Raw genomic sequence first — 13,758 nt, forward strand, 5'->3', positions numbered from 1 at the left:
TCCTCCGCTCTCATCCGAGCCACCTGTCTCCCTGCTAATCTCCTCTCCCTCGGCCGGCACCTGAGACAGTGCCAGAGGGGAGGGGCCTGGAGAGGGAGGCCTGGCTGACTCCTCTTCCTCATTCTCGGAGCTTTCTTCCTCCAATGGGACAGGCTCAGAGGGCGGGGCCACAACATGTCCTTCCCCCTGAAATGGGAAGGGAATGGAGATTTTGCAGTATCCTTCCCCTGCCACGCCCACCAAGCCAGCCACACTCACAGAACCGGTAGTAAAAAAAAATAATTTCACCACTGATCCAGACCCATCATTCTGTTGTCTTTCAGGGTAAGTAATGTGTTGTGCCGACTATTGAAGAGAAATAACAAGTCATGAACTAAGAAACTAAAGAATAAAGAACAAGCTACGAAACTTAGTGAACTAAGAAACTATAATAAACACAAAAGGAAACATAGCTAAAACAAATTCAAACTTGCCTAATTCTCCATGCTTGAAAACCAATTCTTCCTTCCCGTCTGTCTATATTCTAATTCATACTTTATTTAAGTGTCTTGTGTCTATTTTTTGCAAATTGTTATCATCTGATCACAACGTTCTCCATTTCCCCTTCGCCCCAGCCCATTTATTTTCCCTGCAAATAGACCTTTTGCAATTTGATCCCTGATTTTTTTTTCTTTACAATCAAACCATCACAATGTCCTTTCATATTGCTCATGGAAAGTTAATCTATCATCTAATATTTGAGGGGGAAGGAGGAGGAGGAGAAGAGGGAGGAGGAGGAGGAGGAGAAGGAGGAGGTAAAGGAGGAGGAGGAGAAGGAGGAGGAGGAGGAGGAGGAGGAGGAGGAGGAGGAGAAGAAGAAGAAGAAGAAGAAGAAGAAGAAGAAGAAGAAGAAGAAGAAGAAGAAGAAGAAGAAGAAGAAGAAGAAGAAGAAGAAAGAGTAGGAAGACGAGGACGAGGACAAGGATGAGAAGAAGGAAAAAGAAAAGAAAAAGAAAAGAGTAGGAGGATGAAGAGAAGGAGAAGGAAAAAGAAGAGGAGGAGGAGGAGATGGAGACAGAGGAAGGAGGAGGAGGAGGAGGAGGAGGAGGAGGAGAAGAAGAAGAAGACGAAGAACAGGAAGAAGAAACTTTGCTTTTTACAGTGTTGTGTTGTCAACTCTAAAACGAGACACTCTCATTCTGCTCTAAGCGACCAAATCGGTTTGTGTTTGATGCAACCAGAAGGACTGAGCTGTATCCACAGCGTTGTTTGTTTTTTTTCTGGACTCCCCTTAAGATTCCTGCTGCCTCAAATCAAGTACCATTTCCCTTTTCGCTAAATGCCCCTTTTGCATTGCTCTCCGCAATAAACGGATCCTGTGGCTTCACAAAGAGCCTCAACGCTTCGCCCCGAGGAAAATTAAGTGCCGTTTAATGAGCGATCGCGCCTGCCATTCGTAAGCGGTTGGGTTTCATGCCTTCTCAAAGTCGCTCTTCCCACCTAAGCCGGACTGATGGGAATCATGTCTCCTCCTACACATATATGGAGGGGAAGAGGTGCGATCAGCTGGATGGTTTATTACTTTTAGCATTTGTTTTTAAAAAGACACGGCCATTTTCATTGAAGTTGCAGGTTATCCTGTTCATTGAGCAAACATTCAGAGTTACAATGGCATGGAAAAAAATGGAGTTACGACTGCTCCGTATTTATGACCGTCACTGCATTCCCGCGGTAGAGTGGTGCAGTGGCCTAGAGGTGGAGCTCTTGCCTCACAATCAGGAGGCTGTGAATTCAATCCTAGGTAGAGGCAGATATTTCTCTCTCTGGACACAATGAGAAGATATCTGCCAAACAAAACTCCGCATTGGTGACAGGAAGGGCATCCGGCCATTAAAAAAAACACTGCGCTAGCTCCATTCAGTTGCCCAGTTACCCAACAGGTAAAGCAACATTTGGGAGGAGAAAAGCAATTAAAGCTCAATGAAAGAAATAAACAAAAAAATAAAAAAAACACCTGTAGAAACACACAGAGAGGAAGGGGGTTTTCCTGAAGGCCAGACAAGGAATAATGGATAGAAAGTGGCCAAGGAGAGATTCAACCTAGAAATAAGGAAAAATTTTCTGACGGAGAGAACAATCAACCCAATGGAACAGAAGTTGCCTTCGGAAGTTGTGGGCGCTTCATCCCTGGAGGCTTTCAAGAAGAGACTGGACTGCCATCTGTTAGAAATGGTGTAGGGCGGTGGGGTTGGACTAGATGACCTACAAGGTCCCTTCCAACTCTGTTAATCTGAAATCTGAAAACACGTCCTGGCTCAACATGTTTCTGCTCTCAAATCTGTTTCTTTGCTTACAACTTTTAAGTTGTAACAGTGGTGGGATTCAGCCGGTTCGGGAAAACCGATAGTTCACATTTCTGGCTGGCCCCTCCCCCCTCCCCTTCCAGGAGTCTGCACATGCCCCATTTTGGCTCCCAGGTAAGTGCAGGGAGGCCTACTAGGCCCAAAATAGGGTGGGGGGGCAGCACATCCCCCCACCCTTGGCCCATTTTTGCTCCCACAGGGGTGCAGAAGGCCAAGTGCTGCCTGTCACACACTCCTGGCCATGCCCACCATGGCCACGCCCACTCAGCCGGTCATTAGGGCAGAAAACCAGTTGTTAAATTATTTGAATCCTACCACTGGTTATCAACACTGGAGCCCAGCTTGCTAGGCACAAGAACAGTGTTTTCCCGAACGCCATCACTCTGCTAAACAAATAATTCCCTCAACACTGTCAAACTATTCTCTAAGTCTGCATTACTATTAATCTTCTCATCATTCCTATCACCCGTCTCCTCCCACTTATGACTGCATGACTGTAACCTTGTTGCTTGTATCCTTAAGAGTTATATTGACTGTTTCCTAATATGATTTGATTGCTTATTTGTTCCCTATGACTATCATTAAGTGTTGTACCTTATGATTCTTGAAGAACGTATCTTTTCTTTTATGTACACTGAGAGCATAGGCACCAAGACAAATTCCTTGTGTGTCCAATCACACTTGGCCAGTAAAGAATTCTATTCTATTCTATTCTATTCTATTCTATTCTATTCTATTCTATTCTATTCTATTCTATTCTATTCTATTCTATTCTATTCTGGGGAAGACATGGAGAAAAGGATGAGTGTTGCCATCGGTGGGAAGATTAGCAGGTGACTCACCGTTTCTTTTAAGAAAGGAAGCCAGGAATCCCTCACCTAATTTCAAAGACATTAATAGAATATTATATTTATCCGTCACAGCAATGAGGGCTTATTAAGTTTGCATTAGCGACATTGTAGAGCCGTGATGGGCAACCTGCAGCCATTCCCTTCCAATTTCCTCTGCTCGTTTTTCCTTGTCACGCTCCGTGTCAGCCATCCTAAGGCGACACACTTAACTTGCATGCAAAAATCAAAACTTTTTTTAAAAATATATATATATATATTTATTTTTATTTTTATTTTTATTTTTTTTAAATTTGATTTATATGCCACCCTTCTCCGGAGACTCAGGGCGGCTTACAATGCGCTAAGCAATAGCCTTCATTATTTTGTATATTCATACAAAGTCAGCTTATTGCCCCCACAAACTGGGTCCTCAATTTACCTACCTTAGAAAGGATGGAAGGCTGAATCAACCCTGAGCCTTGGCGAAATTCGAACCTACAGTAATTGCAGGCAGCTGGTCTTAATAACAGGGTGCTTTAGACCACTGTACTACCAAGGCTCTGTATTTATATACATACATACATACATACATACATACATACATACATACATATGCATATTCTTTCTAGTCAGGTTTTACCTACGTAAACCTGGCTAGAAAGAATATGCACAGAAAAGCCTACGAAAAAGAAAAAGACATATATATATATATATATATATATATATATATATATATATATATATATATATATATATATATATACACATACACACACATACATACATCCATATTGTGTGTGAACAGAGTTGGTTCTGGGTATCATTCATATTAATACAATTTACAATAAGAGTATTAGTAATCTCTATCGCATTTATCAAATTTAAGTAATCCTCACTATATTGTTCAAACGTATATAAGCAAGAAATGCCTAACTCCTCATCTTTTTCCCTATCTTCATCTATGTCTTTCTTGTTCAATCTAAACATTTCTCTATTATACCTGAACAAATTTGGCATGCAAAACATGCAGACAGTTTTCAGACAACTGTTTTCAGACAGTTGGTCATTATTATTATTCACTGCACGTTTTTTTTTCCTTCCCCGAACATCCTAAATTCTTCTGAAATTTAGGCGTATTTTTTTTTTCTCTCCCTAAGAATGGAGTGAGAAAAAACGTTGCCATTTCTAGCAAGGTTTGTTTATTTGTTTTTCTAGTGCGTTTATATTTTTATTGTGCTTTATTGTGCTTTGGCTTAACTTAAGTGAAAATGTTAATCTATATTGCCAGTCCGTGTATGTTACACCATACGTTGAATAAAATAATCTGGCAGATTTGTTTCTTCCTTTTTATGTTTGCTTGCAAAAAAAACAAGGTTTGAAAAGCTGACAAATTCTTAAGCCATAAAATGGGCTCTTTTTTGCAGCTTGAATGGAAAAAGGGATCAGGTAGAGCTTGGATCCGAGGCGGATAAAACTCGAAAAGGTCAGATTCGTAGCTTCACATGTAAATATAGCCCATTTTTTTCTTTGCTCAAATGACACAGGGAAATTGCTCAAATGACACAGGGAAAAACCATGGAAACTACCATTCAAATTGAGCTCGAAGCCCAGACTGCAATTCACCTCCCTCTGATCTTATACACTTATTTCCTTGTTTAAATAAGGGAGGCAATTAGGGGAAAAAAAAACATTCATAATTGCAAAGGATTAATTCCCACCCTGGTGTAACACAATGAAAACAAAATGCAGGATTCGTTTTTCGGTCTGCACGTTTTTTTGTTCTTTTTCTCTCAAAGGTCATGTCGGGTGTAGAGGTCGAGGCAGCAGGCTAGAAAACTGGAAGACCACGAGTTCAAATCCTACACACACAAAAGCCAGCTGACCGACCTGGTGCCAGCCACTCTCTCTCAGCCCTAGGAAGCAGGCAATGGCAAAACCACTTCTGAATCCTTGCCAAGAAAATTGTTTGGGCACTTGCCAAAAATCAAAAAAGCAAGCCAGATGATACTCAGATACCACACCATTCACATAATGATATGTATAAACTGAACAAAATTTTAAAAAAAACTTGATTTAAAAAAAAAAAGAAAAGCAAGCCATATGGCAGTTTAGGAGCCGAACACTTTGGAAGATGGAACAGAATGCCTCTGAACATAGGGTGAGTGCAAGTATTTATTTCCAGGAACCAAAAAGTGCTCGTCTTTCTCTGTACAAACACACAGCCTAATTAAAGCAGCTTAATTTAGAAAGATGGATTTTAGAATGTGCAATCCAGATTTTGTGAAAGATATAAATCCCCCACCCCCACCCCAAAAATTCTTAGGGATCTACATTAGATCCCAGTATGAGCCTTCCTTGTATACCTGGAAGGAACAGAAGGGTTAAAACTGTAAGAAATAAATCTTCAAAATCCTTCCCCCACATCTGCATAGTTAAAATTGGAGCAAGGTTAATTAAAATTTGACGGAAAAAGGAGAAAAAATTTTCTCTTAGTTATGCATCCTTATAGAACCTTTGCTTCAAAAATAAAAGGACAATCAAATGTTCTAGACACAGATGGTGCTATTTCCCCCCCCCACAAACAGTTTTCCCCCGAGGTAAAAGAATCCAAAGGAAAATAATAATATTTAAAAATCTGTGTTTTAATTAGATGCTCTGGAAATCAATGCAATCAGAAGGAGTGATTAAATTTCCCACCGCTGCCGATACAAAATGACCTTGGGGCTCGTGACGAGTTTGATATTCAAATATATTTTATTCATTGGGTTGTTTCCATCTTCCCTTAAAATATTAACCAAACATACCGGGGTCTGAGAATTTCTTTTGTAAATGGTCGAAGTTATGCATAAGATGTGAGTAAGATTTCTTTAATTGTAAAAATGCAGGATGTCCAAGTTAATCAAATTAGCAAACTTCCTCAAACCCCCAAAATAAGTTACCCGGACCTAATCCACATATCAAATGAGTTTTTCCACTGACTGGAGCGAGCGTAGTTTTGCGTGCTGCCCGCATCCCACGGATGGGGCTTCGCTTGTTTGTGTGGCTTGTTTACGTGGACTCCGTGGACACACCTAGAATACGGCATCCAGTTTTGGTCACCACACTATAAAAAAGATGCTGAGACTCTAGAAAGAGTGCAGAGGAGAGCAACCAGGATGATTAGGGGACTGGAGGCTAAAACATACAATGAACAGTTGCAGGAACTGGGCATGGCTAGTCTAGTAAAGAAAAGGACCTGTGGAGTGTTCCAATATTTGAGGGGCTGCCACAGAGAGGAGGGGGTCAAGCTGTTTTTCAAGGCAGCCAAAGGCCAGGCAAGGAATAATAGATGGAAACTGACCAAGGAGAGATTCGGCCTGGAAATAAGGAGAAATTTTCTGACAGTGAGAGCAATCAACCCATGGAACAGAAGTTGCCTTTGGGACTTGTGGGAGCTTCATCCCTGGAGGCTTTCAAGAAGAGACCTGACTGCCATTTGTCAGTATCCATTGGACCACTAAGTCATCGTTCCTCTTATTTTAAGTTAGGCTGACTCCTTCAGCAGCTAAGATGACCTTCCTCAATCAAATGTACCATTTGGAAAAAATGCTAGCATCCTTTGACTTTGTTTTCCCCTCCTCCTCTTCCTCCTTCCTGTTGTAAATAGAATTTTTTTTTTAAAAAAAAGGAGCACCTAGGTCTCTCCTGAATGTTTTCCGTTTGAAGAGCCATCAAGTTTCCTCCCACCTGCCCCTCCCCAGCTGTCAGCCTGGCACAGCCGCGGATACAAATGGTTCTAATTATTGCGCTCTGAACTAATCACTGCTGTGTTCCCTTTTTAAAGAGAAGATCGCTCTGGATTGCGAGGGAGCCTCAGCATAGCGCCACTTAGAAATAAAAATAAAAGCCAGAAACCAATTCAGACCCTGGGAGAGCATTTAAGAGGAAGAAAAGGGAAGGGGAAGCTGGCACTGCTGTTGATTGAGCCCATCCAGAGGTGGAGGAGGAGGAGGAGGAGGAAGAGGAAGGGGGAAGAGAAGGGAGGAAGAGGAGGAGGAGGTAGAGGAGATGATGGAAGGGGAGGAAGGGGAAGAGAAGGGAGGGAGGGAGGAAGAAGAGGAACAAGTGGAGAAAGAGGGAAGAGGGAAGAGGGGGAGAGAGGGAGGAGGAGGGAGGGGAGGGAGGGGAAGAGAAGGGAGGGAGGTAGAGGAGGAGGAAGAAGTGGAAGAAGGAGGGAGGGAAGGAGAAGGAGGAGGAAGAGGAAGAAGTGAAGGAAGGAGGAAGAGGGAGGGAGAGAGAAGGAGGAGAAAGGGGAAGAGAAGGAAGGGAGGAAGAGGAGGAAGTAGAGGAAGGGGAAAGAGGAGGAGGACTGCAGGATCCTTGGTGCTCTCTGAGTTTGGTTATTTTCTTGCAGACATTTCATGACCTAACTAGGGAATGTCAACAATGCTAGAAGGGAGTGTGGTGTGTGGAGGAGGAGGGGGGAGGAGGAAGAAAAGGAGGAGGAGGGGAGAGGAGGAGGAGAAGTAATTGTTTTTTCTGCACATTCCTTTAAAAAACACAAAACATATCAAGCAGAAAATGGCCATGGATACAGTGCAGGAAACTAGAAGGCCACACCTGGAATACTCCATCCAGTTTTGGTCACCAGAATACAAAAAATATATGTTGAGGCTGTAAAAAGAGTGCAGAGAAAGCTATAAAGATGATTAGGGGGCTGGAGGCTAAAACCTATGAAGAAGGGTTGCCAGAATTGGGTATGTCTAGTCTAGTGAAAAGAAAGACTAGGGGTGACTTGATAGCAGTCTTCCAATATCTCAGGGGCTGCCACAAAGAAGAGGGAGTCAAGCTATTCTCCAAAGCACCTGAAAGTGGGACAAGACACAACGGATGGGAAATAATCAAGGAGAGAACCAACCTAGAACTAAGGAGAAATTTCCTGACAGTGAGAACAAACGATCAGTGGAGCAGCTTGCCACCAGAAGTTGAGGGTGCTCCATCACTGGAGGCTTTTAAGAAGAGATTGGACAGCCATTTGTCTGGAATGGTAGAGGGTCTCCTGCTTAAGCAGGGGGTTGGACTAGAAGACCTCTAAGACCCCTTCCAACTCTGTCATTCCACTCAGCATTCTGTTAGAAGAAAGAGGAGTGACGGAGGGTTGCAAGTCAACCAGAAGAGGAATTTCACCAGCTGCATTGTTACTGTTTGCTTTAACTCAAGCTGTCCCCACTCCACCAGGGCTCATTTGCAGCTAAGCAACAGTTAGTGCCCCAGTTTTGGTCGTAATTCCAAAGACGCTTTCATAAATCATAGAAAATTGGAAAGTGGAGGTGGAAACGAGAAAGAGAAAAGCGGTTTCAGGTCACCAGAAATGCATATCTCCAACTCGGCAAGGCTGTTTTTTCAAATCAAATCTGTGAGCTTTTTCCTTCCCTGGAAACCGACAAGGCCCACCGGAGGTTTGCTGGAGAAAGGCTGTGCTGACACAGTCTTCAAGGTGAAGAAATTAATCCTTTCTGTTTGCACACAGCTAAGCGTGCCTGCCTTAAAACGAGTACCACATGGCCCTTAAGCGATCAGGAAAAAAAATGAGAGCTGCAGGCCATTTTTCCAAATCCCCTATGAGAAAAATTTCTCGACGCCGGGCGTTCAAGAAGCATCCAAGAGGCCATAATAACGCCTTCTTTTAATCTCCCCGCCGAAAAATCAGGTAGAGAATTGGGTATTTGACACAGCTTTTCCTCAAGGGGCAGAGGACGTACGCCTGGGTAGGTGGGCGTTTTGCAAAATTCAAGGCAATATCCGTTCTGATGGAAGGCAAGAGAAGAGTTTCATTAAAGCATGAAACTGTAAAAGAATAACAGAGTTGGAAGGGACCTCGGAGGTCTTCTAGTCCAACCCCCTGCTCAAGCAGGAAACCCTGTACCATTTCAGACAAATCGTTGTCCTATGTCTTCTTAAAAACCTCCAGGGATGGACCACCCACAACTTCTGGAGGCAAGCTGTTCCACGGGTTAATTGTCCTCACTGTTAGGATGTTTCTCCTTAGTTCCATCCATTATTTCCTGTCGTGCCCTCTCATGCTTTGGAAAATAAGTTGACCCCCTTGTCACTGCGTTATTTTATTTGCCAGCTGAACTCATCATTTCTGGACTGTCAGACTCTCCGTAGCTTTGCCAACTTCTTATCAGTAAGCTACGTGTTTCCGTATCCACCCACATTCCTTCACTTGCTCTCACACTTTTTCCTTTGTTCTCTTTCCAGCAAGGTCCGGCTGAAAGATAGCCGGCCCGAATTACTTTCAAAAATGTAACAATTAACTTTTCTTAGTTAGTGAGGTGTTTTATTTTCTTTATAACAAATAAATGAGTTTTATTAGAAACCTTTCTCGCGTTTCTTTTCAGAATAGTGCAACTTGGAATAAGCCTCGATTCATCTCCTCTAAACCAGGGTAATTAGTCACAGAGCCAAACATGGGATTAATAAATGCCCTGACACCCCTCTTCTTTGGGGCAGCCCCTCAAATACTGGAATTACCGCTATTATGATTGATATCAATATCCTGGTTGATTGTTCTTACTGTCAGGAAATTAGTTCTCCTTAAGTTCTAGTTTGGATCTCCCCTTGCTAAGCTTCCATCTGTTGCTTCTTATCCTGCCTTCAGGGGCTTTGGAGAATAGGTTGACCCCCTCTTCTTTGGGGCAGCCCAAAGATAGATATCGGAATGGTGCTATCATGTCACCCCTGGTCCTTCTACTAAAAGGGATATTTGGAAAAAGCTCTGCATTTCAATGTTTTCACCAGCGAGAGTCCTTGTTGCAAAACATGGAAAAGCAATACACAACTTCAAAGTATATTGTTATGCTCTGGACTATTTGAGACTTTGGTGCCCATCATCTTTAGCAGCTTAGCCCTTGTCAAAGGGTTGTGGGAGTTGTTATCGAAAACATTTGAACCCTCCTGCAAACAAGTAACTATCCCAACACGAATGGCCACCAGAGTTATATTTGAGGCTTCACAACGGGGCTAGATGAATCAAAAGTTGGAATTAAGATTGCCGGGAGAAATATCAACAACCTCAGATATGCAGATGAAACCACTTTAATGGCAGAAAGTGAAGAGGAACTAAAGAATCTCTTGATGCGGGTGAAGAAGGAGAGTGCAAAAGTTGGCCTGAAACTCAACATTAAGAAAACTAAGATCATGGCATCCAGTCCTCTCAAGTCCTGGCAAATAGATGGGGAAGATATGGAGGCAGTGACAGATTTTATTTTCCTGGGCTCTAAGATCACCACAGATAGGGACTGCAGCCAAGAAATTAAAAGATGCTTGCTCCTGGGGAGGAAAGGAGCAAATCTATGGCAAATCTAGACAGCTAACTAAACAGCAGAGACATCACCCTGCCAACAAAAGTTGTATAGTCAAGGCTATGGGGTTCCTAGTTGCAATGGATGGCTGAGAAAGTTGGACCATAAGGAAGACTGAGCGCCAAAGAATGGAGGCCTTTGAACGATGGTGCTGGAGAAGACTCCTGCGAGTCCCTTGGATTGCAAGGCGATCCAACCGGTCAGTCCTAGAGGAGATCAACCCTGACTGCTCTTTAGAAGGCCAGATCCTGAAGTGGAAACTCAAATCCTTTGGATACCTAATGAGAAGGAAGGACTCCCTGGAGAAGAGCCTAATGCTGGGAACGATGGAGGGCAAAAGAAGAAGGGGATGGCAGAGAATGAGGGGGCTGGATGGAGTCACTGAAGCAGTCAGTGTGAGCTTAAATGGATCCCAGAGGATGGTAGAGGACAGGAAGGCCTGGAGGAATGTGGTCCATGGGGTCGGGATGGGTTGGACATGACTTCACAACTAACAGCAACAAACTAGGTTCACATTTACCATGCTGATTGCTATATTAACTCTTTTTATTCCCCAGATTCACCCGATACACAGAACTACAAACTAACCCGATTGATTTGAAACACACGGAGACAATAAGCAATTAAGATCAACATTAACTAAACCTTAAGCAAGGTCTTCTGTTAATCTCGTGGCCTGACTCATACAAAGTACAACTACGGTGCGGTCCATTTTCACTTGATACGTTGTATAACACCATCTGTGGTTGTTCGTAACCAGGTTAACGACTTAGCAAATTGGGCAAATCCACCGCAAATGCACTTTGTTTCTGCAAACACAATTAAGTAAACCACAGGATGGTAGGTTGTATAAACCTTTCCTAGGTAGGCAGAAGTGAGCCGCATTAAGCTCAGCTGTGTTTACTCCCCCCTCCCAAAGGTTTGTAGAATAACCAGATTTTACTTCAGTACGATTACCTCCATAAACAATATTATATTCCGCATTTCGAACTGGCTTCAATTTGCAACCTCTTCCCCCTCCTGCCACCCCCACGAAAACCCAAGAGTAACAAATCATCAGAATGTTCCCCCAAAGGTGTTTGAGCGACGCGAATAAAATCATCCTTCAGCAAAGAATCACTAGATAGGTAAGAACAAGATTAATTCTTGCGCAAATTTAAGTCTACAACAGCAAAGTTAGACAGGGCCCTATCTGGATAGTACGATCAGCACAATCAAACAGATCACCAGAACAGAATCTGGACCTCACACCAACCTATAAACAACAGTGCGAAGTTAGAGTCACCAATGGAATTTTCCTGGTCCGCCAAGGATCAGCACCAAGGAGAGCTCAGCCTATAAATTCCCATTGGCATGGAGTTGCACTCAAAGGAGAAAGGCAGGAATCAGCACCATGGACAGCTCCCCATATCCTGCTGCCTCAGCTATCACCTTGAGCCCCCCCAACCTGAGCTCCACGCCCTTCCTTCGCAGCTCCACACACACACACCTCTTCCTTCTTCGTCCCATTGTGTCGTCTTACCTGTCCTCATTTTGGAAGCTCTGGTCGCCCAAGAGCAAGTCTCGAAACCGATAGCGAGGTGGTAGGGGAAGGACCTCGGAGTCCAGCTCGTTCATGGTCAAGGAGGAGATGTCCAGGATGACCCCACTCTTGTTGGTGCTGCTTCCTCCAGCTTTCCCGCCTCCTCCTGGGGATGCCTTGAATCTGGGAGGAAAAAGAGGAGGGGAAGAGAGTGAGAGACTGGAGACAGGTTGCCCTTTTCTCCTGCAGTTGGATGCAAACAGTAAATACTAAGACTCCCTCCAGTAAATACTAAGACTCCCTCTTTCACAAAAATGGTACTTCCCAGGTGTGGCTTAGAGTCCCTCTTGAGTAGTAGAAAGCTGGTTGTCCCAGCTCCATGGGAAGGACCAGAATAGACCTTATCTTCCTTGTAGTTTTCAACCCCAAGACCAGGAAATGCTCCCTGTTCTTCAAATCCCTCCTTTTCCCCTTCTGAGCAGAAATACACACAATCACACAAGCAAACAACTGTTTACAGCCCTGGAGTCCCACCCACAGGAAAAAAAGGGGGGAATATTGGGGAGTGGGCTGTATACAAGAAAGGAAAGGGTGAAACGGTGATGATGACCTTCAAACCCATGTCTGAGACAGATGGCAGAGGAAAGCAGAGGGGGGGGGAAGTATCGCTTTGCAAATCTGTACAAATTTTTTTTAAAAGGAAACTAACGTCGTGGGAAGGATGTGGACTTTTAAAAAAAAAATAATACTCATCTTATTAAGCTTACGGATATGTAAAATGCAAAAGGAAGTGAAGGAAGTGAAAGGGAGAAGAAAAAGGGATGAGAAATAAGTGTAGATAGATAGATAGATAGATAGATAGATAGATAGATAGATAGATAGATGATAGATAGATAGAGATAGATAGATATAGATATAGATATATATTATATATATAAATTATACTGTGGTTCCATGGTTAGATGGCCCAGACATTAATATTTGAACCTAGATCTCTCTGACATTTATATTTTATTGGATTCTACTAATCTAATTGAAATGTATATTGTTAGTCCACGTATAATAGGCCATACACTAAATACATAAATAACCCTCACTCAAATCCTCACAGCCTCATAAACTTTGTCGTGCCTTTAAGCATTTCTTCAGTTGATCTTCAATGCACGAAAACACTTTTGTGGAGCTAACCAGGATCACAAATGGTGTGTTTCACCACAAAAACTTTCAAGTACCTACCATATTTTTTGGAGTATAAGATGCACCTTTTTCCCCTCTAAAAGGGGGTGAAAATTTAGGTGCATCTTATACACTGAATGTAGCCCCGCCCACCCACTGGCGGGGCAATTTACCTCCTTGCTGCAAGCAGTAAGAAGAAACAGCTCCTTTCAGCTTCAGCACAGCCTAATTAGCACAAATTGATTGGATCGGCCTCCCAACTCTCAGCTGCTTTGCTCTCAACTGTTTTGCCCAGGCCTCTGCTGCTTGCTGCAAGGAGGAAAATTGCTGGGAGCAGATTTTTTTTTTTTCTTGTGCTAATCAAGCTATGCTGAAAATGAAAATGAAAGTAAAGCAGGCTGTTTGCTGTTTGCTGCAACGAAGCAAAATTGCTGGGAGGCAGATTTCATTTTCTTGTTTTCCTCACCCAAAAAGGTAGGTGCGTCTTATAGTCCGGTGTGCCTTACACTCCGAAAAATATGGTATGTAGGATGCCCAACATC

At 43.1% G+C, this 13,758-nt stretch overlaps 1 protein-coding gene across 5 annotated transcripts in view; it reads right to left on the reverse strand.

Annotated features, from left to right (window-relative positions):
* The window catches only part of KCNT1 (potassium sodium-activated channel subfamily T member 1), a 114,079-nt gene that overhangs the window by 79,217 nt on the left and 21,104 nt on the right, over nt 1-13,758 (reverse strand). For all 5 annotated transcript variants that reach the window (XM_034425307.3, XM_087880051.1, XM_034425305.3 and 2 more), the window contains exon 2: nt 12,041-12,223. In XM_034425307.3, coding sequence (XP_034281198.2) covers nt 12,041-12,223 — 183 coding nt within the window. The remainder of the gene's footprint in view (nt 1-12,040; nt 12,224-13,758) is intronic.

The sequence above is a fragment of the Pantherophis guttatus genome, chromosome 16 (genome assembly GCF_059756535.1).
Source record: "Pantherophis guttatus breed Tessera chromosome 16, ASM5975653v1, whole genome shotgun sequence".
In the NCBI taxonomy this organism is placed as follows: domain Eukaryota; kingdom Metazoa; phylum Chordata; class Lepidosauria; order Squamata; family Colubridae; genus Pantherophis; species Pantherophis guttatus.